At 51.7% G+C, this 23,105-nt stretch overlaps 1 protein-coding gene across 1 annotated transcript in view; it reads right to left on the bottom strand.

Annotated features, from left to right (window-relative positions):
• The window catches only part of LOC133361334 (gastrula zinc finger protein XlCGF7.1-like), a gene marked incomplete at its 5' end in the record, with an annotated part of 37,979 nt that extends 15,021 nt beyond the window's left edge, over positions 1 to 22,958 (bottom strand). The window contains 2 exons of the mRNA XM_061580265.1: positions 8,190 to 8,603; positions 22,755 to 22,958. Coding sequence (XP_061436249.1) covers positions 8,190 to 8,603; positions 22,755 to 22,958 — 618 coding nt within the window. The remainder of the gene's footprint in view (positions 1 to 8,189; positions 8,604 to 22,754) is intronic.
• Positions 22,959 to 23,105: the final 147 nt, after the last annotated feature.

The raw sequence follows: 23,105 nt of genomic DNA, 5'->3' as shown, positions 1-23,105 counted from the left end.
CTTCCCCTGTAGCGACTCGGACGGCGTTCGCGACGGTACCGGCGTTCGTCGTAAAAACAGTGCGTGTGCCGCCGGGGGCACAAATGCTGGTACCTCTTAAACTTCGTAGGCCCTTCGCTAAGGGTGTTGGGGATCAGGGTGTTGTGCTGGGGCCGTCTAGGGCCGGGGTTAATGGGCCTCATTTAATTCCGGCCCAGACCATCGTAAGGGGGGACGAGGATCCCTTCATCGCGGTCCTCAATGTCGGGTCGCAGACAGTAGTGGTTCCCCAAGGGACTGTGCTCGCTCACGCGACGCCGGTGCCCTGCGAGGAACCTGCCGTGAACCACATTGACACTGCTGCTCGGACGCACCCGCATTCGGACGGCGATGAAGGGTGGCTCGACGCGCTTTGTGCGGGATCGACGAACCTGTCCAATTTAGAGCGCCAACGGCTTAGATCGCTGCTAAAGGAATTTTCCGACGTTTTCAGTCGGAATAAATACGATTTGGGTTGTACTCACCTGCTGCGTCACCATATTGACACGGGTGACAGCGCGCCTATTCGCCAAAATCCTTTTCGGTTGAGTCCCGCCGAAAAGGACCATGTCAAATCGGCTGTCGATGACATGTTAGCCGCCGACATTATCTCTCCCTCTACCAGCCCTTGGGGAGCACCGATTGTCCTGGTTAAGAAACAGGATGGCTCGTTGCGGTTTTGCGTAGATTTCCGTCGCCTTAATAAGGTTTCGGTTGCCGACGCATACCCGCTCCCACGGATGGACGAATCGCTGGACGCCTTGGCGGGAGCGCGATTCTTCTCCACACTAGATTTACTTTCGGGATTCTGGCAGCTTCCTCTGGACGATGATTCGAAGCCTAAAACCGCTTTCCGTACACCGCACGGCCTGTTCCAATTCAACCGGTTGCCGATGGGCTTACACTCAGCGCCGGCAACCTTCCAGCGGTTGATGGAATTGGTTTTGGCTGGATTGCAATGGGAATCGTGCCTGATTTATTTGGATGACGTAATTGTTTTTGGAAGAACCTTTGACGAACATCTCCAGAGGCTGCGGGCGGTTTCCTAAAGGATGCGGGCTGCTAATTTGAAATTTAAGCCCCAAAAATGCTATTTGTTTCGCGAGTCAGTGCGTTATTTGGGGCACATCGTGGGGCGCTCGGGTATTGCTACCGATCCCGCCAAAACGCAGTGTGTCAGCTCCTGGCCAATTCCGACCTCGGTGGGGGAGGTGAGGAGTTTTATTGGCTTCGCTTCATATTACCGACGGTTCGTCGCTAATTTTGCTACAATTGCCAAACCCCTACATGCTTTGACATCAAAAGGGGTTCGGTTCCACTGGGGTCGGGATGAGGAAGTAGCTTTCTGCTCCCTTCGGGATGCATTGGTGAAGGCTCCTCCTTTGACTTACCCCGATTTTTCGAGGCCGTTTTTGCTCGACACCGACGCAAGCAACACAGGTATCGGAGGCGTGCTTTCCCAGGTGGTTGATGGCGTGGAACGGGTGGTTGCGTACGGCAGTCGGGTGTTGTCTCCAGCGGAGCAAAAATATTGTGTCACCCGTAGAGAACTGTTGGCAATTGTTTTCTTCATCCAACAGTACCGCCCATATCTGTACGGTCAGCATTTCACTGTCCGTACGGATCATGCGGCACTGCAGTACGCCCTGAAGGTTCAACAGCCATCGGGACAATTGTCCCGATGGCTGGAGGTCCTCCAGGATTTCGATTTTGACACCACCTATCGTAAGGGCATTCGCCACACAAATGCGGACGCTCTGTCGCGCATGCCAACCACCTCCGAATGCGCATGCCTCCTGGGGTCGGGGCGTTGCAAGCCAGCTGGGGACATGACGGTTCCAGTCCTGGCGGCCGCCGCCGATGTTGACACATCGCTCCCCGATGAGATCGGGAAACAGGGAAGGGATTCCCTGCTTGGGTTGCCTGTGATTGAGTGGGGACGCCTCCAGATGGAGGACGCCTCCCTCCTCGCGCTGCGTCGTCGCGCCAGGGAGAGGGGGTGTGGGACGGGTGATGCCGACAATTGGGAAATACACGCGGGCTTGCTCATGCATTGGGACGGTAAATCCCACCGTCACCGGCTGGTAGTTCCTGCGGGGTTACGGGGTAAGGTGGTGTGGGCTGCTCATGAGCGCCTCCTCCACCTGGGTACCCAAAAGACCCTCGCCTCGCTCCAGCTGGATTTTTTTTGGCCGGGCATGACACGGGATGTCACGGATCTCCTGGCAGCATGCCCCCGGTGTGCGCAACGCAAACCACCAGCTCGGGAGTCGAACCCGCCGTTGCAGTCCATCACAGTCTCCAGGGTGAACGAACTCGTAGCGTTGGATATCCTGGGGCCGTTTCCCGCCACCCCTAGGGGCAATAGATATTTGCTAACAGGGGTCGAATACTTCACACGCTGGCCTATGGCCTGGCCCCTGGCAAATCAGTCGGCAGCAGCCATCGTGGACGCCTTTGTCCAAGGCTACGTCATGGACAAAGGTGCTCCGGAGCGGCTGCTGACCGACCAGGGTAAAAATTTTTCCGGGAACCTCCTCAAACAAGTCTGTGAGCTCCTAGGTACAAAGAAGATTCGTACCTCTCCCTATCACCCACAAACTGACGGGATGGTCGAGCGTCTGCATCGTACCATCACGTCTATGTTGTCGCACCTGGTTTCGGAGTCACAGACCAATTGGGACTTGCAAATTCAAGGGGTCCTGGCAGCATATCGATTGGCCCCCCATGCTGCCACGGGATTTTCACCCTTCTTTCTCATGTATGGTCGCGAACATGACCCACCTGTTCGGGCACAGCTGCAGATCCCCGCGCCTCTAGGTAAAATTAAATTGGACGAGCACGTTAAATTTAACCTTCGAAAGCTAACTGAGGCGCGGGATGCTGCCATGCTCAATTCCCGCATGCGCCAAAAGGCGAATGAGCGCCTCAGACTCGCGCGCGCGCACGTGCTGCAGTGGAAGCCAGGGGACAGGGCATGGCTGCACTGTCCCCAGGTACCGCTTGCGACCTCCTCGAAACTGGTACGGCCATGGCGGGGCCCCGTCGAGGTGGTCGAGGTTTTGCGACCGCAGTGCGTTCGTATCAAGTGGGGGAGGCGCCGGTGGTTCGTTCACCCCTCTAGACTAAAACCCTTCGTTGCGGTGCGGGACTCTGCTCCACACGCGCAGGGCCAAGCATGTGAGGGGTCGACCGACCCGGAGGGTCCGCCTCTGTTGATCTCACCTGACGTCTTGCCGGTTGCCCCGCCCCCAGGTTCTCCCGGAATGACGGGCTCGCGCACATCCCTCACGGGGGATGCCGAGGGTCCCGCCACTCCAATTGCGGACTCGCCTCGGATGGGACAGCGGCCACCGAATGGTCCGCCATCTGAGGTTGGCCCTTGTGACGGGCCTGCGGCAAGGACGCGCGCTAAAATGCGCAGACTCTTATAAAAACACTGGAACGCGAACAAGAAGTGAAAACGAAACGAAAATAAGAAGAAAATTTTTTTTTATTTTTTTTGCGTTTTCTGGTACACTTTCGTGTGCTATTGTTGCTGGACGCTGCGTTCGTGTGGCGCTCTTGGCGCGTTGTTGTATTATGGCTGTGTGTGTGTGTGCGTCTTGTGTGCGTGTTGTGCGTGCGCTGAGGGTTCCGGGAAATGTACATATCTTGCCTCTACGGATTTCGTATTTATTCGGGGGGGGGGGGCGCGTCGGTTTGTTCTCCCTTTAGGGGCATTGTTAGTGTTGTTGTTTAATTCTCGTTCTGTTAAATGGAAAAAATGGGGCACACACGGGGGGAGTCAAGGGGTAAAGATTCATTGGTTGAAATTGTTGCAGCCGGGACGGCTGCGAGCTATGCGGGGGGGAGTGATGTAGGGATGTTGGAGAGAGGGCCGTTATGCATGGCAGCCTATGGGAAAGAAACACAGTGGGCGGGGCTACGTGTGTGCACAGGGAGATGCCCTCTGCGACGTCCGAGCCAGACACCCTGGGGGGGGGCTGGTTCGGCGTTACGATCCCCCGGGGCCCCACCCCTCAAGGAGGGTTGGGTATAAAAAGGGGTCGTTATATGGGCTTAGTCAGTTATGTTATAGTTAAGCTAAGAAGTCGGAAGACGTCGTAGCTAGAGCCCTGGACTCCCCCTGATCGCCGCCCTTATCAGGGCCCCACGGGATCAGGCTCGAGCCAGTGGCGTGGTCCCGTGAACCAGAGCCAGTGCTCTGGGACTCCGGGTACCGAGCCCGATTACCAGTGTCGGGCCAGACAGCCTCCCCTAGCTCTTAGTGGAGGACTCAGGGGATAGGCTATGGATAGCTAGGGGTGTTCCCTGAGTTATACGGGTGAGGGGGCCGCTACCCCCTCTAGGGCTGTCCTGTACTGGCAACTTGTTAAATAAATATACGTGTGCCTCAACTCCGTTGTCAAGCGTCCTCGACGGGTACTTCATATGTGTGTGTATTGTGTATGTGTTTGTGTGTATGTATGTGTTTGTGTGTATGTGTTTGTCTCTGTGTATGTATGTGTGTATGTATGTGTATGTGTTTGTGTGTATGTCTGTGTGTGTATGTATGTGGGTTTTTTTTATGTGTTTATGTCTATGTCTGTGTGTCTGTATGTATGTGTGTATGTACGTGTGTGTATGTGTTTGTGTGTATGTATGTGTGTGTATGTATGTGTGTGTGTATGTGTTTCTGTGTATGTATGTGTGTGTATGTATGTGTGTTATGTGTGTCTCTGTGTGTCTGCATGTATGTCTGTGTGTATTATGTATGTGTTTGTGTGTATGTATGTGTGTGTTTGTGTGTATGTGTATGTCTGTGTGTATGTATGTGTGTGTATGTGTGTGTATGTGTTTGTGTGTATGTGTGTGTATGTATGTGTGTATGTGTTTGTATGTGTTTGTGTGTTTACGCTCGCATTACACAAATGTCTTGCAGGTCTAAGGCGTTCCTCGCGCAGCATTGCCGCTTTATTATAGCAGTCGTTTACTGCCGTGCGCACCCTGAAAGTCGTGTGTGTCTGCAGCAAGCGCGTGTATGTGTACCTATGGACGCGCGCGCGTGTGTTGTGTAGGGGGAACGGTAGTGTAGTGCTTAGCGTGCTGTCTGTGTCTGTGTGTGTGTGTCTGTGTGTGTGTCTGTGTGTGTGTCTGTGTGTGGTGTGTGGGGAGCGGTAGTGTAGTGCTTAGCGTGCTGTCTGTGTGTCTGTGTGTGTGTGTGTCTGTCTGTGTCTGTCTGTGTGTGTCTGCGTGTGTCTGTGTGTGTGTCTGTGTGTGTGTCTGTGCGTGTGTGGTGTGTGAGGAGCGGTGGGTGTAGTGCTTAACGCTACGCTGCGCTACCAACCCGGCGAACCGAGTTCGATTCCCGCTCACGGCCACCACCGGTGACGATTATTTGAACCTCCCCTAGGTCGACTCAGCCTCAAACGAGTAACTGGTGTGGCGTATTAACATCGGCACTGGGGAGACAAAGGCGGCCGGGCGTGGTGGATCCAAGTCCCGGGCGAAGCCGGGTCATGTGTATGTGTGTATATGTTTGTGTATGTCTGTGTGTCTGTATGCATGTGTGTATGTATGTGTGTGTATGTGTTTGTGTGTATGTGTGTGTGTATGTATGTGGGTTTTTTTGTATGTGTTTATGTGTATGTCTACGTGTCTGTATGTATGTGTGTATGTACGTCTGTGGATGTGTTTATGTGTATGTATGTGTGTGTATGTATGTGTGTTATGTGTCTGTCTGTGTGTCTGCATGTATGTGTGTGTGTATTGTCTATGTTTTTGTGTGTATGTATGTGTGTGTTTGTGTGTATGTGTATGTCTGTGTGTATGTATGTGTGTGTATGTGTGTGTATGTGTTTGTGTGTATGTGTGTGTATGTATGTGTGTGTATGTGTTTGTATGTGTTTGTGTGTTTACGCTCGCATTACACAAATGTGTTGCAGGTCTAAGGCGTTCCTCGCGCAGCATTGCCGCTTTCTTTTTTCAGTCGTTTACTGCCGTACGCACCCTGACAGTCGTGTGTGTCTGCAGCAAGCGCGTGTATGTGTACCTATGGACGCGCGCGCGTGTGTTGTGTAGGGGGAACGGTAGTGTAGTGCTTAGCGTGCTGTCTGTGTCTGTGTGTCTGTGTGTGTGTGTCTGTGTGTGTGTCTGTGTGTGTGTCTGTGTGTGTGCTTGTGTGGTGTGTGGGGAGCGGTAGTGTAGTGGTTAGCGTGCTGTCTGTGTGTCTGTGTGTGTGTGTCTGTCTGTGTGTCTGCGTGTGTCTGTGTGTGTGTCTGTGTGTGTGTCTGTGCGTGTGTGGTGTGTGAGGAGCGGTGGGTGTAGTGCTTATCGCTACGCTGCGCTACAAACCCGGCGAACCGAGTTCCATTCCCGCTCACGGCCACCACCGGTGACGATTATTTGAACCTCCCCTAGGTCGACTCAGCCTCAAACGAGTAACTGGTGTGGCGTATTAACATCGCCACTGGGGAGACAAAGGCGGCCGTGCGTGAGTGGTGAGTGGTGAGGGAGGGAGAGTGGTGAGGGAGGGAGAGTGGTGAGGGAGGGACTCAGCCGCAAAACGAGTAACTGGTGTGGCGTATTAACATCGCCACTGGGGAGACAAAGGCGGCCGGCCGTGGTGGATACAAGTCCCGGGCGAAGCCGGGTAGTACAGCTAGTATAACATATATTTTAGCTCAGTATAATTCTAATACGACCATAGTGTTATTCTAATCATTTTAATCCGATCATAATCCTGCACCCCCCCCCCCCCCCCCGTTCGCATATCCGACCACCGGTTCGCATGTCCGAAGGCCATAGATGCATATTACATGCATACGAGCACAGTTCGCTTGCACGTACATTATTATACACGAAATTCTCAGTTTTTTTTTAAATGAACGTAGTTTTTTCATATCATATGAAATGTAATTATGTTATAATATGTGATTGTTATACACTTTATATGTTTACATACCGTTTATAGCTGTTCGATTCAATTAACATGACATTCATCCAACAGTGGACAGTTTGATTCTAATACGACTACAGTGGGATTTTAATAATTGTAATGAGATTCAAATCTTGCATATCCTACCCCCGGTTCGCATTCAGTTAACATGCATATGGCCACAGTGTGATTCTAACATTATCACAGTGCGATTATAATTATTATTATGCGATTATAATCACGAACCTCCGTTTATTTTGTTCAAAACTAATAATACCGTACCTCTGTTGTTGGTGTTATAAATGATGAAACTAGTTAATAGAGTATTGTATTTTAATGATTTTTGTTATCGTTGATAGTGTTACAGTTCACATGTCATACTTGATGATTAGGGACCGTAACGTTGCGAATAGATTTATAATGAGGGAACCTTTCCCCTCCAGGGACACATGTTAATGGGGAGACAGCCAAGATGCTGCCGGTTAAGGGCAGATTTGTGTGACGAAGATCCTCCACCTGAAACTCGCTTAAAACACGTTGTTGATATGAATAAATGAACGGACACACATTTGTTAAAAAAAACGTTTTTATTCATCTGCAATCAAGTCAAAACTCGAACCGAATGTATTATGTCCTATGTTCAAACAGTTACAATACAATGCAAACCATATCCGTTCCAGGAATACCAAAGCGTTAAAGTATCACTCTCCATTATTTCCTTATTAGTTCACCACATGTGTTCACTGTGCGTCTATGTTGAAGTCAAGGCCATATATCCAACGAACGCGTCATCAATGTACATCCTTAAATCGGTTATCTAAAGTCGATTAATACCAACCAAAAAAATCTATATGCTTGAAAAAACCCGTTTAAAATGTTGAGAAAAGATCTAACTAAAGATGCATTCCAACTTTAGCTCAACAGGAAGACTTAACCACTACAATATTGTCCGGAATTGAATCATATCACAACCACTGCTCATCACGCCACTTCGCCAAGTAATCCGATAACATTACAAACCACCACTGTGCACGTCATTAAACTCTCACAAAAACTGTAAAACTAACAAATATTACCTGACGTAATATTTGTTCAGTCATCCCTGACTCTCGGTTTGATCGTCGAGCCACTCCATTACATCCAGCCATCTCTCGGGATCCAACTGCATGGGATCGAAGGTGGAAAATTCTTCAGGACTCAATGCAGCACCTTGAACTTCAGCTTTTGATTTCGGTTTCCTATCATTGTGGACCTTTTGATGCGTGTTAAGATTTGACGACTGTGAAAATGCCTTCCCACACACAGGGCACAGGAATGGCTTATCGCCCGTGTGTGTTCTCTGATGGTCTTGAAGATGTGATGACTGTGCAAATGCCTTCCCACACACAGAGCACAGGAATGGCTTCTCGCCCGTGTGTGCTCTCTGATGAATCTGAAGATGTGATGAGTGTGCAAATTTCTTCCCACACACAGGGCATAGGAATGGCTTCTCGCCCGTGTGTGTTCTCTGGTGACTCTGAAGATGTGATGACCGTGCAAATGTCTTCCCACACACAGGGCACAGGAACGGCTTCTCGCCCGTGTGTGTTCTCTGGTGTCTCTGAAGACTTGATTGCCGTGAAAAGGACTTCCCACACACAGAGCAATTGAATGGCTTCTTGCCTCCGTGTGCGTGGGGCTGTGGAGAGCGTCTCTGCTCCATGTGAGCGTAGTAACAGCAGCGGTGTTATCGAGTCAAATGTACGCTATCGGCCGCAATGATGTTTAGCGTTGAGTTTTGGATTTTGTTAACTGCTAAAACAAGAACGACACTCGCGTCTAACCGAGACGCAAAAAAATACCGCTAATTTGACGACGAACACGTTTAAGAGTTTATCCGCGAAAAAAGACACTTACTTGGAGATTCACGGTATATCGATGTCTGGGAACCCGTCTGAAGATGTCGCCACGAACTCTCCCGACCCAAAGTCGCCTAACTGTCGACTCAGCAATTGTGCTCGCCAGGCTGCGTTGTCTCGCGGTTGAAGGGCGATCAGCAGAGCGACGAGTCGAGCGTCCAACCTCATCAAGTTCCCTCTCGAAATGGCATTGAGCTCTGCTTCTGAGCCGCCTTATAACTCCCCCCTAGGATCCAATCCTTTGTCTTTCAGGATATTTGCATTCGATTGTTAATTTTGGAAGGCACAATCCGCATGTCTATTAACATACCGAAGAGTAATGTGCCCATTGTGCTTCATGCATGAATATGTAAGTGCATCTCAGTGTGTAATTGTGCGCTTATTTTGAATAAATGGAAAAACTTTGTCCTCGATTTAAAGTGAATGCAGAGAAATTAGCATGTAACCTTAGAAAAGGAAGAGAGCGGCCTTCTCGACGAGGGAGTGAAACCCAACAGGTAATATTATTTTACAGCGTTACAATGGATAGGTTGTAGTTCATAGGTTATAATATTATGTTTCACTATGATAGAGCTTAACATGTGAGAGTATACAATATCAGAGTTGATCAAATGCGACGATCAAGGGCGTCAATCGGGTGAGTTTGATCAGAGGCTTTAATCAAAGGCGTCATCCCATCACGGAACACCACCTCCCTGAGTTTATCACAGCAACAGAAGCAACTACAACAGCAATAACAGCAGCGACAACAACAGCAGCAACATCACATTTCAAGGGCGACGCAGCTACTTCCGATTCTGCTGCCCAGCTGTTTGTAGTCGGGACCTGCTCTCGCATGACCCCACACGTCTTTGGAAATGATTGCGATGATCATGTCTGAGCTGAGAATTAAGTCACTCAAGATTACTTTGTTTAACCATAACTTTAGGTAGGTTAGTGCCATAGGGGCTCTGTGAATACTACTCATGAATGAAATCACACTCCTGTATGACCGACATTGTACTAATTTTGGTTGATCGAGTAGAACAAGGCACGTGCCACGTCCAGACAAATTCTTCTCAACAACAGTGTCCTTTAATATGATGCTAAAATAAATGTTAACACTGGATTAAACGTGCATCTCTTAACCCCTCCCTCGCATTTACGACAAATGATGTGCATTTGCACATAACATACATTCAAGCACAATAAAATGCTAATACGACCATGTCCTGGAAACCATGGCAAGGTCATCCCATGAGGACTGCCTGGATGAAAACCAGCATGGAAGGGGCCCAGTGTGGGGCCGGCTATGCTAATGACATGGTCCCGTGTGTGTGTGATGTGAGGTCTCCTGGCAGCAGTCATTCTCCGCTGTAGTCCTGGCATCTGCTGCTCAGCTTCATTCCCCAGCTGTGGTCCCAGTGGCACCATCTCTCTGGGGAACCGTGTGGTGTGAGTAGCGAGTATCACTGGGTGGGCGGGTAGTGTGGTGATGGTGGTCACGGTTGGCACCGATGCACGACCACCGCCACCACCCCTACTGGGCGGTGGACCTGCCACCACAAAGCAGCACGCGGCGGACGAGTGAGGCGATCGCTCTCGCCACGCGAGCGAGGCCCCCTCGCTTCCTCTTCTTTTCGTGCATCTCCACCTGCACCTCTTCCGTTTTCTCCTCCGTCTCATCCTCCTCCATCCCCTCTTCTTCATCCTCCACCACCATCTTCTCCTCTACCTCTACCTCCTCTTCCTGCGCCACCTCCATCTTCTCCATCTTCTTCTCCTCCGCTAGCACCATCTCTTCCTCCTTCATCTCCTCCTCACCTTCCGGCACCACCATCTCCACCACCGTCTTCTCTTCCTCCTCCACCACCATCGTTTCCCCTTTGTCCGTCGTCTCCATGTCCTCCACCACGACCATCTGTTCATCCTTTGTTGTCTCCTTGTCCTCCATCTCCGTATTGTCTTTCTCCTCTCCCTCCGTGTTCTCCTCCATTGTCACCATCACAATCTCGTCCTCCTTTGCCTTCTCTTCCTCCGTCTCTACTTCATCCTACATCTCCTTCACCTCTTCCTTCGTCTCCTTCTCCACAACCTCTGTCTTCACTTCAAAGGCCTGGACGAGTGAGGAGGAGGGCTGAGCTGGCTCAGATCTGTGAAGAGACAACACGACACCGTTCTAGATTTGAAGCTTTCGTGACTGCAATGATTCATATTCTTAGGTTTTTTCGGTAAAGTCACGTAGGTAAAAAAACATTAAAAAGTAAAATAAAATAACGTAAAAAATAAAAATCACGACGTTTCGGAGGTAACACAAGCTTCCGTCTTCAGGTGGAACCGTCACAGCCACGACAGCTGTATCAGGTAAATGAGAGATTGCAGAAGCTACCACTTCGTTTATATAATGGTTGGAGAAGGTGGTGGGGCAAGGGCCGCATACTTTTATTAATATGGTAAGGTGAGGCTTAAGACTAAGAATAGACTGCATATCAAAGGCTGAGCCTTTGTTATGGAGAGGTGCGGTTTGTGACTCAACCTGTAACAGGGAGACCACCACTAGACATGGTAAAACTGATGGTTGTCTGTCAAACACGACACCGTTCCACCTTGCTGCTACGGCAGACATCGCCATCTCCCCATCGTCCGTGGGTGGAATGTGTGGCGGATTAATTCGAGCTGAATAGAAACAGCAATAACGACATGGCCAGTGAGTGTGCTTAGTATTGGTGCTGTCATTCTCATGGCGCCAGGCTATCCTTGAGATAGGTGCAGCTGTGTCTCACACAGACTGCTGTAGTATCACAGTAGTGGGTGGCGTTGCTGTGCAAATTTAGCTGAATAATTTGAAGTGACATTTTTTTGGTTCTTTCGGTAAAGTCATGTAGGTGTAGAGGTGTAATTGCTCATGGCTACGGATGTTGAGGTGTGATTATGCATGGCCACGGATGGCCAACAAACACAAGGGGCGGGGTTACGGCCGTACACAAGGGTGGCGCTCGCACCGACGTCCGCATGTGCATCCCCCACAGGCCCCCCCTCGGGGGCGAGTCCTAAAAAAGGTGATGAGCTCGAGGGCTCGAGGTCGGGGCTCAGCTTTAACCAGAGAAGAAGGAAGACCTGTTAGAATAGGCCCCAGAGCTCACCTGGCTCGCTGTCCTTATAAGGGCCGACCAGGGCAAGCCGGTGGCGTGGCCCCGAGAGCCCAGACTAAGCTGGTCTGGAGACTCAGGGTGCCGGGATCCCAGCTTAACCAGGCTGGGACAGATAGCCTCCCCTAGCCCCGTAGTGGAGGAATGGGCATAGGTTAGAGGGGTTAGCTGTTGTGCAATCCCTGTAGCCAAGTGACCTGTAATTACTGTGTTGGTGTAATAAACAAGTGTGCCTCCGATCCTGTCGTCAAGCCTCCCATATACGTACTACATCTGGTGTCAGAAGTAAAACGTCCAACGATGGACACACGAGGGACGACACGTACCAGGGAGTCGGAGATGGAAGACGCCGCGGCCGAATCACCACCAGAGATGGCCGGGGTCGGATCGGAGCAGCCGGGGCCGAGTACGCCCGCGCCGCTACGACAAGAGGGGGGGGATGCGTCGGCCGAAGGACTCCGGCTGGCCCACTCCCGCCTGGCGGAACTGCTCTACGCCGCGGCCGCCGCGTTGGAGGAGATCACGCGGCTGGGGGCTGGAGGGGCAGCGCGGGTCGACGACGGCAGCCGACGCGCGGCGACGTTTCCCGCAACCCCGACGCGGCTCGCGGTTAAATTTCCCGCCATCACTACAGTGCGAGCGGAGGGCGGGGCCGGCCCGCGTCACGTGACTGCTGAGCGCCAAGCACAAGCCGTGACATCATCAACACCGGCCAGCGCGTCAACATCAGAGCGACCGGCGATGCCATGCTCACAGCCCGCCCACACTGTATCATCGGCGGGGAGCGACGGAGAGCGATCTGCAGCCACGGACGTCGCCTTACAGCAGCGTCTGCCGCCTCTAAAAGAATTCGTAGGCGCAGACGGAGACTGGGGCGGCTTCAAGAGGCGGTTCATCGCTCATCAAGAGATGGCGAACTGGTCGGACGCCGAGGCTCTACGCGCGCTGCCGGCGAGGCTGGACAACGACGCCCTGGCTACCCTCACCTCGGCGCCTAGGGAAAAGCGCGCCACTCTGCACCTGGCATTGCAGCTGCTGTCAGCCGTCTATGGGCCGCCTTCGGACTGCAGGCAGCTGTTCCACGATCGGCATCGGGGCGCCAACAAATCGCCCCTGGCCTTCCGGACGGCTCTCCTGGCCCTGGCGAAGGCTGCTTTTCCAAGGATGGACGAGGAAGGAGTGGATGCCATGGTGGCTGAGAAGCTGCTGCTACTCGCTGATGAGCTGGACGTCAACGTCCTGGCTCAGGACGACGCGGAGATGTCGTCCCTGCTGGTCGCGCGCCACATCCACGGGGGCTTGCGGTCCCTACGTCGAAAGGCGGCAAAGGGGGCAGCCGGCCATGCCATGGCGGCCACCGCCCTCCCATCGGAGGATTTCTGCGGGGTGGAGCGGCGAGGGGAATGGAGATCGGCGGCACCACAGGCTCGGAATGGACCGAGCCGCCAGGAGCAGCCCAGGACATCTGGGGCGCTCACACGCTGCTACAACTGTGGCCTACAAGGCCACGTTGCGTCAGGATGCCGGGCTCCCCGTCAGCGCGGGGCGACACCTCGTCAGGACGCCACGCCGTCTCCTCCCAAGCTCCAGCAGAGAAATACGGCGAGTCGTGGCACCTCACACGTTTGGCCCACGCACACATCCGACACACACTCACGCGCTCAACAAAACAGGGCTCCAAATCCGCCGTCCGTCGCGCGCGATTGTTCTGTAATGCGGCGAGCGCTCCAACCGGGTCAGTGGTCGGAGCTCGCCCATCGTGTCGTTGCTGCGTCGGCGGGATCATCGGTTGTGGTCGGTCATATTGATGGGGTAGAGGTGCGGATTTTAATTGACACAGGGGCATCGGCGACCATTATATCTGATTTGATTTATAACATCCTTCCCGTTCAAAGTCGTCCCTTGCTCCCTGTTGACGTGCCATGCTATGCTGCTAACGGGGGCTCGCTGGGCATTATTGGGCAAATCCGCGCCACTATTTGCATTGGAGACATTAAATTATCCGGGCCTGTTTTGGTTTCCTCCTCACTCGCGGTTCCGTGCCTGTTGGGGACGGATTTCTTGGCCAAAATGCCCATCCGTATCCTGATTGACCAGGGGTGCATTGAGCTCCCATCGGGCCGACGTGTTACATTTTTGTCTTCCCCCACCACGGAGCGTCGGGCGTTTGCCACCGTGCAGGCGCTCGTGACAAAAACTGTGCGCGTACCTCCGGGGGCTCAGATGCTCGTCCCTCTTAGGTTGCGTCGGCCGTTTAATGAAGGGGTTGCGGATCGGGGGGTCTTGTTGGGACCATCTCGGGCCGGGGTCAATGGACCCGATTTGCTCGCGGCTCAGACCATGGTGAGAGGGGATGGGGACCCCTTCATTGCAGTCCTTAATGTAGGATCGCGAACGGCCGTGGTTCCTCAAGGGACCGTGCTTGCACACGCAACGCCGGTACCCTATGAGGAACCACTCGTGGGTCAGGTATCCACCGATCCTCCGTCGCGACCGCATTCGGACTGTGATGACGGATGGCTGGATGCGCTTTGCGCGGGTTCAGTGGACCTGTCCGACTCGCAGCGCGCGCAGCTGCGAGTTCTCCTGAGCGAATTTGCTGACGTTTTTAGTCAACACAAATTTGATATTGGTTGTACTAAATTGCTGCGACACCATATTGACACGGGTGACAGCGCGCCAATCCGCCAAAATCCCTTTCGGTTGAGTCCCGCCGAAAAGGATCATGTCAAATCGGCTGTTGATGACATGCTAGCCGCCAATATCATTTCCCCTTCCAACAGCCCGTGGGGCGCGCCGATCGTTTTGGTGAAAAAACACGACGGCTCACTGCGGTTTTGTGTCGACTTTCGGCGTCTGAACAAAATCTCTGTGGCAGATGCGTACCCGCTTCCTCGAATGGATGAGTCGCTCGATGCCTTGGCGGGGGCGCGATTCTTTTCCACCCTCGATTTGCTATCTGGATTCTGGCAGCTTCCTCTGGATGACGAATCAAAACCTAAGACTGCTTTTCGTACACCGCAAGGTCTCTTCCAATTTAACCGCTTGCCGATGGGTTTACATTCTGCGCCGGCAACTTTTCAGCGGTTAATGGAATTGGTCTTGGCAGGCTTGCAATGGGATTCGTGTTTGATTTACTTGGACGATGTCATCGTCTTTAGCAAATCCTTCGAGGAACACCTCCAGAGGTTGCGTGCTGTTTTTCTCAAGATGCGGGCTGCCAATTTGAAATTTAAACCGCAGAAGTGCCATTTACTCCGCGAATCGGTGCGGTATTTGGGTCACATTGTTGGGCGCTCGGGGATATCCACTGATCCCGCCAAAACGGAATGCGTCAGCTCCTGGCCGACTCCCACCTCGGTGGGAGAGGTCAGGAGTTTCATTGGGTTCGCGTCGTATTATCGACGGTTTGTGGCTGACTTCGCTACGATTGCGAAACCATTGCATGCCTTGACGTCCAAGGGAGTCAGGTTTCATTGGGGGCCGGAGGAGGAGGCTGCTTTTCGCGCCCTCCGGAATGCTTTGGTGGGGGCTCCGCCGTTGAATTACCCCGATTTTTCACAACCCTTCTTGCTCGATACAGATGCAAGTAACACGGGCATCGGGGGCGTGCTGTCCCAGCTCATTGGGGGCGTAGAGCATGTGGTGGCTTACGGTAGTCGGGTACTGTCTCCAGCCGAACAGCGGTACTGCGTTACCCGTCGGGAATTATTGGCGATTGTTTATTTTATTCAGCAGTACTGCCCGTATCTGTACGGTCGGCGGTTCACCGTCCGTACAGATCATGCGGCCCTACAGTACGCCCTGTGGGTTCAACAACCATCGGGCCAGTTGTCTCGATGGTTGGAGATTCTCCAAGACTATGACTTTGTCACCACATATCGTAAGGGTGTCCGCCACACGAACGCTGACGCCCTGTCGCGATTGCCACCCACTTCGGAGTGCGCTTGCCTCTTGGGTTCGGGGCGTTGTAGGCCCCCGAACGTCACCACCGATTCGGTCCTCGTGGCCGCTGCCGATGCGCCTTCGGCTTCGGGTCCTATCGAGCAAGAAGGGAGGGATTCATTGCTGGGATTGTCGGTCGCGGAATGGGGACGCCTCCAAATGGAGGACACCTCCCTCCTCGCTCTGCGCCGTCGCGTCGGGGGGGCTGCTCAGGGGGTGGCGAACGTTGACTCGTGGGGGTTGTTCCAGGGTCTTTTAATGCACTGGGATGGAAAAACCCGCCGCCAGCGGCTCGTGGTGCCTGCAGCATTAAGGGGTAAGGTGGTATGGGCTGTTCATGAGCGGCTTCTGCACTTGGGGGTTCACAAGACCTTTGCCACGCTCCAGCTCGATTTCTTCTGGCCGGGCATGGCAAAGGACGTGGGGGATCTCCTGGGGTCGTGCACGCAATGCGCGCAGAGGAAGCCACCTGCTAGGGGGTCCAACCCTCCGCTGCAGTCCATAAAGGTTTCCCGGGTTAACGAGCTCGTTGCTCTGGACATACTCGGCCCATTTCCCACTACGCCCAGGGGCAATAGGTATTTATTAACGGGGGTCGAGTACTTCACGAGATGGCCTATGGCCTGGCCCCTGGCCAACCAGTCAGCAGCAGCCATCGCGGAGGCCTTTGTCCAGGGCTATGTCCTCGACAAGGGTGCTCCGGAACGGCTGCTTACTGACCAGGGTAGGAATTTTTCTGGTAAACTCCTCCGCGAGGTGTGCGACCTCTTGGGTACGGAGAAGGTTCGGACCTCTCCGTATCACCCACAAACTGACGGGATGGTGGAACGGCTGCATCGGACCATCACGTCTATGCTGTCCCAGCAGGTGTCAGTATCCCAGACGGATTGGGACCTTCGTATAGCCGGTGTGTTGCAGGCCTACAGAATGGCTCCCCATGCGGCCACCGGATTTTCCCCTTTCTTTTTAATGTATGGGCGCGAGGCTAACCCCCCTGTGACGACCCAGCTGAAGCTCTCGGCGCCCCAGGCGAAGTCTAACTTGTCCGAACACGTTAAATTTAACATCAGCAAATTGTCTGAGGTGCGGGAAGCGGCCGTGCAAAATTCTGAACTCCGCCAGAGGGCGAACGAGAGGCTTCGGTTGGGGCGGGTACAGGTGGTCAAATGTAAACCAGGGGACAGGGCGTGGTTGCACTGTCCCCAGGTGCCGCTGGCAACCTCGTCAAAATTGGTACGGCCGTGGCGGGGGCCAGTGGAGGTCGTACAGGTCTTGCGGTCGCAATGTGTTCGCGTCAAATGGGGGAGGCGCCGGTGGTATGTGCACCCCTCAAGGTTGAAACCATTCATCGCGCCGCCCCGTGGTTCACACACACACACACGCATGGCCAAACGTGTGAGGGTTCCGCCGACTCCCCGACGTCGCTGCACTCGCCTAACCTGACATCAACTGTTCCGTCCCCAGGTGCAACAGGAGTGACAGGTCCACACCCACCAACCCCTCCCGGAGGGGTCGGGGGTCACTCGGCAGCGACGCCTGACTCTCTTGCACCCGGACCGTCAACAACCGTCACTGAGCGTGCCGGGACGGGCCCTTGTTACGGGCCCGCCGCGAGAACGCGCGCCAAAACGCGCAGACTATTGTGAGGTCGGCCGTTGGGGGGCCTTGCGGACAATGGGAGGGGTGGCGTCCGGAGTGTGTGTATATATGTTGGTTTTGGGGTGTTTATTCGGGGGGGGTGCGTCGGGTTATTTTTTTTCTCTCTCTCTCTCTTCCTGTTGTTGTTCTTGTTAAGGTTCTCTTTGTTGTTGTTAAAAATTACGCGAGGCACACACACGGGGTTTTCGTGAGGGATGCACCTTTATTCTGATTTTTTTTGCAGCCAGGGACGGCTGCGAGCTGTACAGGGGGGGGGGGGTGATGTAGAGGTGTAATTGCGCATGGCTACGGATGTTGAGGTGTGATTATGCATGGCCACGGATGGCCAACAAACACAAGGGGCGGGGTTACGGCCGTACACAAGGGTGGCGCTCGCACCGACGTCCGCATGTGCATCCCCCACGGGCCCCCCCTCGGGGGCGAGTCCTATAAAAGGTGATGAGCTCGAGGGCTCGAGGTCGGGGCTCAGCTTTAACCAGAGAAGAAGGAAGACCTGCTAGAATAGGCCCCAGAGCTCCCCTGGCTCGCTGTCCTTATAAGGGCCGACCAGGGCAAGCCGGTGGCGTGGCCCCGAGAGCCCAGACTAAGCTGGTCTGGAGACTCAGGGTGCCGGGATCCCAGCTTAACCAGGCTGGGACAGATAGCCTCCCCTAGCCCCGTAGTGGAGGAATGGGCATAGGTTAGAGGGGTTAGCTGTTGTGCAATCCCTGTAGCCAAGTGACCTGTAATTACTGTGTTGGTGTAATAAACAAGTGTGCCTCCGATCCTGTCGTCAAGCCTCCCATATACGTACTACATAGGTATAAAATAAAATAAATTAAATCACAACGTTTCGATTGTAACACAAGCAATCTTCATCAGGTGGGAAAACCACATCAAGAAACGTTCTTGCAATAACGACATGGCCATCGAAACGTCGTGATTTAATTTAATTTATTTTATTTCATACCAACGTGAATTTACCGATATAACCAAAGAATATGGATCCCTGTAGTCACTAAAACTTCAAATCTAGATTGAACATATTCTATATGTATATTCTAATTGACCCCTTGCACATAATGTCCTAAGCATTTCAAATGGCATCGATAGATCCTGAACGTCCACTGTGACGGAATGGGTGTGGATCTGTGTGGTCAATGCAGCAGCAATATTAGCCAGGGCGGGAAGCAAGAACTGAACTGTAATGGTGAAGAATGAGTGCACAAAAATTTGGTCGCTTCAACACATCCACGATTTAAAAAAAGTGTCCGTGAGTGATTTGTGGTCGAGAGAGCCACCTCCCTTGACATCGAAGACATCTCAGAGTGCGCATTGCATGCGATGAACCTCTCGCATCTCTCATCTCATCGCGTTTTAAATTGGACACCCCTCTCAGTGGTAGCTGTCGCTGTACATTACAAAGCGACTTGGCAGCTGGCCTGGAAACAGGCGATAGACAGCGAAAATCTCACGGTGGATGGAGGGTTACATGGTGAAGATATGCCCACTTCGTTATGTGGTCTAACCCAGAAACCAGTTATGAAAAATAAATCTGTCCTCAGTATAGCGGAATGTACACGTGGGGTTTGCAGTGTCTGTGAATTTTGAGAGCGCGACAGGGCTTGAGCACCTGTGCGTCACAGCAACATTGACCTGGGTTTGATTTCCACGTTTGGCCACATTCTCCGTGTGGATTATGCAGCCAGCTGTTCTGGGAAGGTTATGCAGCTTTCTCCCTGTTACTGAACCCACACAAGCAATGCAAATCGTTCAATTTGGATCGCAAACAGTAGCAACTTTCTTGCAAAATGCGAGTAAACTTGGCAGGATCCTCCTGAAAAAAAGTCTTGAGACCGAGTAAGGCTGATGCTGCGTGAGAAGCATGGCAATAAATAACACAAATAAACACACAGGGCGCACACGCAGAGTGCTTTACCGTGGCTCAGTGACTCCGGAGTTTGCTTTATCTTCTTGGAAGCCCTCTTCTCCAAAGCTCGGAGCTATTGGGCCCCACACAGGATTGGAGGACGTGGTTGCGGTGGCGTTAGTGGAGGCGGCGGCGGTGGTGGCGGTGGTAGCGGTGGTGGTGGTGGCAGTAGTAGTGGTGCTGCTGCTGGTGGTATCGTTCTGGAGCCATTGTCGCTCGATCTTGGCGAGGCGCTGCTCCTCCTCGAGGCGCTTTTGCTCCACAAGACGCTTCTCCTCCATCAAGTGCTCCTCTGGGCGCCGCCAACGGGGGGGGGGCTGTGTGTGCTCTGTGGGATGTCTGGTGGCGCACACGGCCCCACCCCTCGTTGGACCAGGCATAAAAGGAGAGCTCCCTGGACGATCGGGGCCCAGTTGTAACTCAAGACCCAAGACCCACGGCCAGCCATCTGAAGACCCTGGGATGCTGTGAGAGCCAGCGCTGGGACTCTGGAACTCCCGACTCTACGACCTTGTGAGGGCGAGTTCCGGAGCGTAGCCAGAGTAGAGTATCTAGGCTGTGTAGCTAGGCTGTGTACCTAGGTTGTAACAGAGTATCAGGACTGTTGGAGAGTTGGACTGTTGGAGTGTTGTATTGTAATAAAGAAGTTACCTCTACAAGTGTCTCCGGAACCCGTTACACATGGGCAGTGGGGGACAGGGCATGGTTGTATTGCCCACAGGTGCCACCGGGTATGCCCCCCAAGTTGCTCCGCCCATGGCGGGGTCAGGTAGAGGTCATAGAGGTGGGTGATGTAAAGACAGTGCGTCAACTAAGGGACAAGTGGTGACAACAAGATAGAGAGAGTTCGAGAAGGGAAGGCGAGACCAAGTGTGGGTGGAGGTTCATGCTGAGAATAAGAGAGGGGGAAGAACGAGGTTTGGGGCTGTGTTGGCTGGTTGCTGTCTCGTCGTCGTCGTTGCTATATCCTGACGCCTGGGGTCTGAAACCGCGTTAAAGGCTAAATAAAAGAACCCTCTGCAGTGTGAGTCCAGAGTCATTACAATTGTAACGATTCATTATTTCACGGGCTAATATTGGGTTTGTGCGATTATTTTACATGTTAATTCATACTGAATATTGCTATTTGAGGCCATTGAGATGGAAAATTCATCCAGCAGTGGACAGCTTGATCCTAATACCACCAAAGTGTTATTCAAATAATTTTAATCCCATCCTGATCCTGCACCTTCCGCTTCACATATCCCACCATTTGTTGGCACGTCCATATTACATACATACATGTTACATGCATACATGTTACATGCATACATATTACATACATACAATGTTACATACTTACGAGCATAGTGCGATTCGTAGAGGACCACGGAATGATTCTAATAATTCGATTGAGATTCAAATATAACACTTCATTGTACGGTTTGCTAATCTATAACACTAGTTAATAATGTTATTTTATAGCGTTTTAATGTATAGCTCATAGGTTATATTGTTAGAGTTCACAAATTAAGAGTTTACTTTAACACTTGTTTACGGTAATTTGTATATTCTTCAAATGTATATGTTAATGTTTATAAATTATATTGTTGGAGTTCAAATTGTTAACGTTCACAGTGTGAGAGTTAACAATGTAAGAGTATATCAAAGGCGTCGATCGAGAGCGTTGATCTGGTAGGTTTGATCAGAGTTTTTTTTTTTATATAAGCCGTTATCCTTTTACGGGACACCGACATGCTGCGCATATAACAGTAACAGAAGCAACTACGGCAGCTACGAAACCGTTCGATGGCAAAGCAGCGACTTCTGCTTCTGCTCCAACTGCTGCCCGGCTGTTTCTAGCCGGCTCTGCTCTCGTGGGACCCCACACGTCTATGGAAATAATTGAGATGATCTTATCTGAGCTGAGATTTGAGAGACTAAAGTTTACTTAGGTTAGTGTTTAGCGAATACTACTGAAGAATTAGCGCACACTCATTTTATGAGATTTGTCATAATTTTGGTTGATTAAGGAGAACAAGACACAGGCCATGTCGACGAATTCTTATCACGTACATGTACTTAACTATATAGCTAAAATAACGTCAACACTCGAATAAACTTGCAGGTCTTAGCCCACTCATATCGTTGCTTCGCAGATGCTCGAGATTGAGTGTCCTGCTGTGGTCCGAATTGTTTACTGCGATAACATTTGTAACATGATGCTGCCGGTTAAGGGCACACTTGTGTGACGGAGATCTTCCACCTGAAATTTTCTTAACATGTTTTGCTATGAACATCGTAAAATAAATAAGGGATAAACATTTGTTAAAAAAACGTTTTTATTCATCTTGCAATCATTTTTACGTTAAAACTCGAACCGAATGTTTATTATGTCAGTACAGTACAAACCATATCCGTTCCAGGAATACCAAAGCGTTAAAGTATCATTCCCCATGATTTCCTGATTAGTTCACCACGTTTGTTCACTGTGCGTCTATGTTGAAGTCAAGGCCATATATCCAACGAACGCGTCATCAACGTACATCCTAAAGTCGATTATTACTAACCAAAAAAAGCTTTATACTTGAAAAAAAAACTTTTAAAATGTTGAGTAAAGATCTAACTACAGATGCATTCCAACTTTAGCTCAACAGGAAGACTTGAACACTAAAATATTGCCCGAAATTGAACCATCTCACAACCACTGCTCATCACACCATTTCACCAAGTAATCCGACAAGATCAAAAATCACCACCTGCACGTCAAGAAACTCTCAAACGAACTGTAAAACGAAAGGGTCAGAATTACACACAAAAGTACTCAAGACAGCTTAATAGGTACAACCGCATGCAACATTATATTTCATTCACCGCTAGCTCTCGGGTTGATCCACGAGCCACTCCATTACATCCAGCCATCTCTCGGGATCCAACTGCATGGGATCGAAGGTGGAAACTTCTTCAGGACCCATTGCAGCACCTTGAATTTCAGCTTTTGATTTCAGTTTCCTATCATTGTGGACCTTCTGATGCCTGTTCATGTTTGATGAGTGTGCAAATGCCTCCCCACACACAGGGCACAAGAATGGCTTCTCGCCCGTGTGTGTTCTCTGGTGACGCTGAAGATGTGATGAGTGTGCAAATGTCTTCCCACACACAGGGCACAGGAATGGCTTCTCGCCCGTGTGTGTTCTCTGATGAGTTTGAAGAGTTGTCGATTGTGCAAATGTCTTCCCGCACACAGGGCACAGGAATGGCTTCTCGCCCGTGTGCGTTCTCTGATGAGTTTGAAGAGTTGTCGATTGTGCAAATGTCTTCCCGCACACAGGGCACAGGAATGGCTTCTCGCCCGTGTGTGTTCTCTGATGACTCTGAAGATGTGATGAGTGTGCAAATGTTTTCCCACACACAGAGCACAGGAATGGCTTCTCACCCGTGTGTGTTCTCTGGTGTCTCTTAAGACTTGATGACCATGAAAATGCCTTCCCACACACAGAGCAATTGAATTGTTCCTTGCCCCCGTGTGCGTGGGGCTGTGGAGAGCGTCTCTGCTCCATGTGAGCGTAGTAACAGTAGCGGTGTTATCGAGTCAAAAGTACGCTATCGGCCGCAAGGATGTTTAGCGTCGAGTTTTGGATTTTGTTAAC

This window comes from Lethenteron reissneri, chromosome 72 (assembly GCF_015708825.2).
Source record: "Lethenteron reissneri isolate LAM-NWPU_2019-01 chromosome 72, ASM1570882v1, whole genome shotgun sequence".
NCBI classification, from domain to species: Eukaryota; Metazoa; Chordata; class Hyperoartia; order Petromyzontiformes; family Petromyzontidae; genus Lethenteron; species Lethenteron reissneri.
Note: the sequence above shows the minus strand (reverse complement) of the source record. Positions and strands in the feature narration are given on the sequence as shown.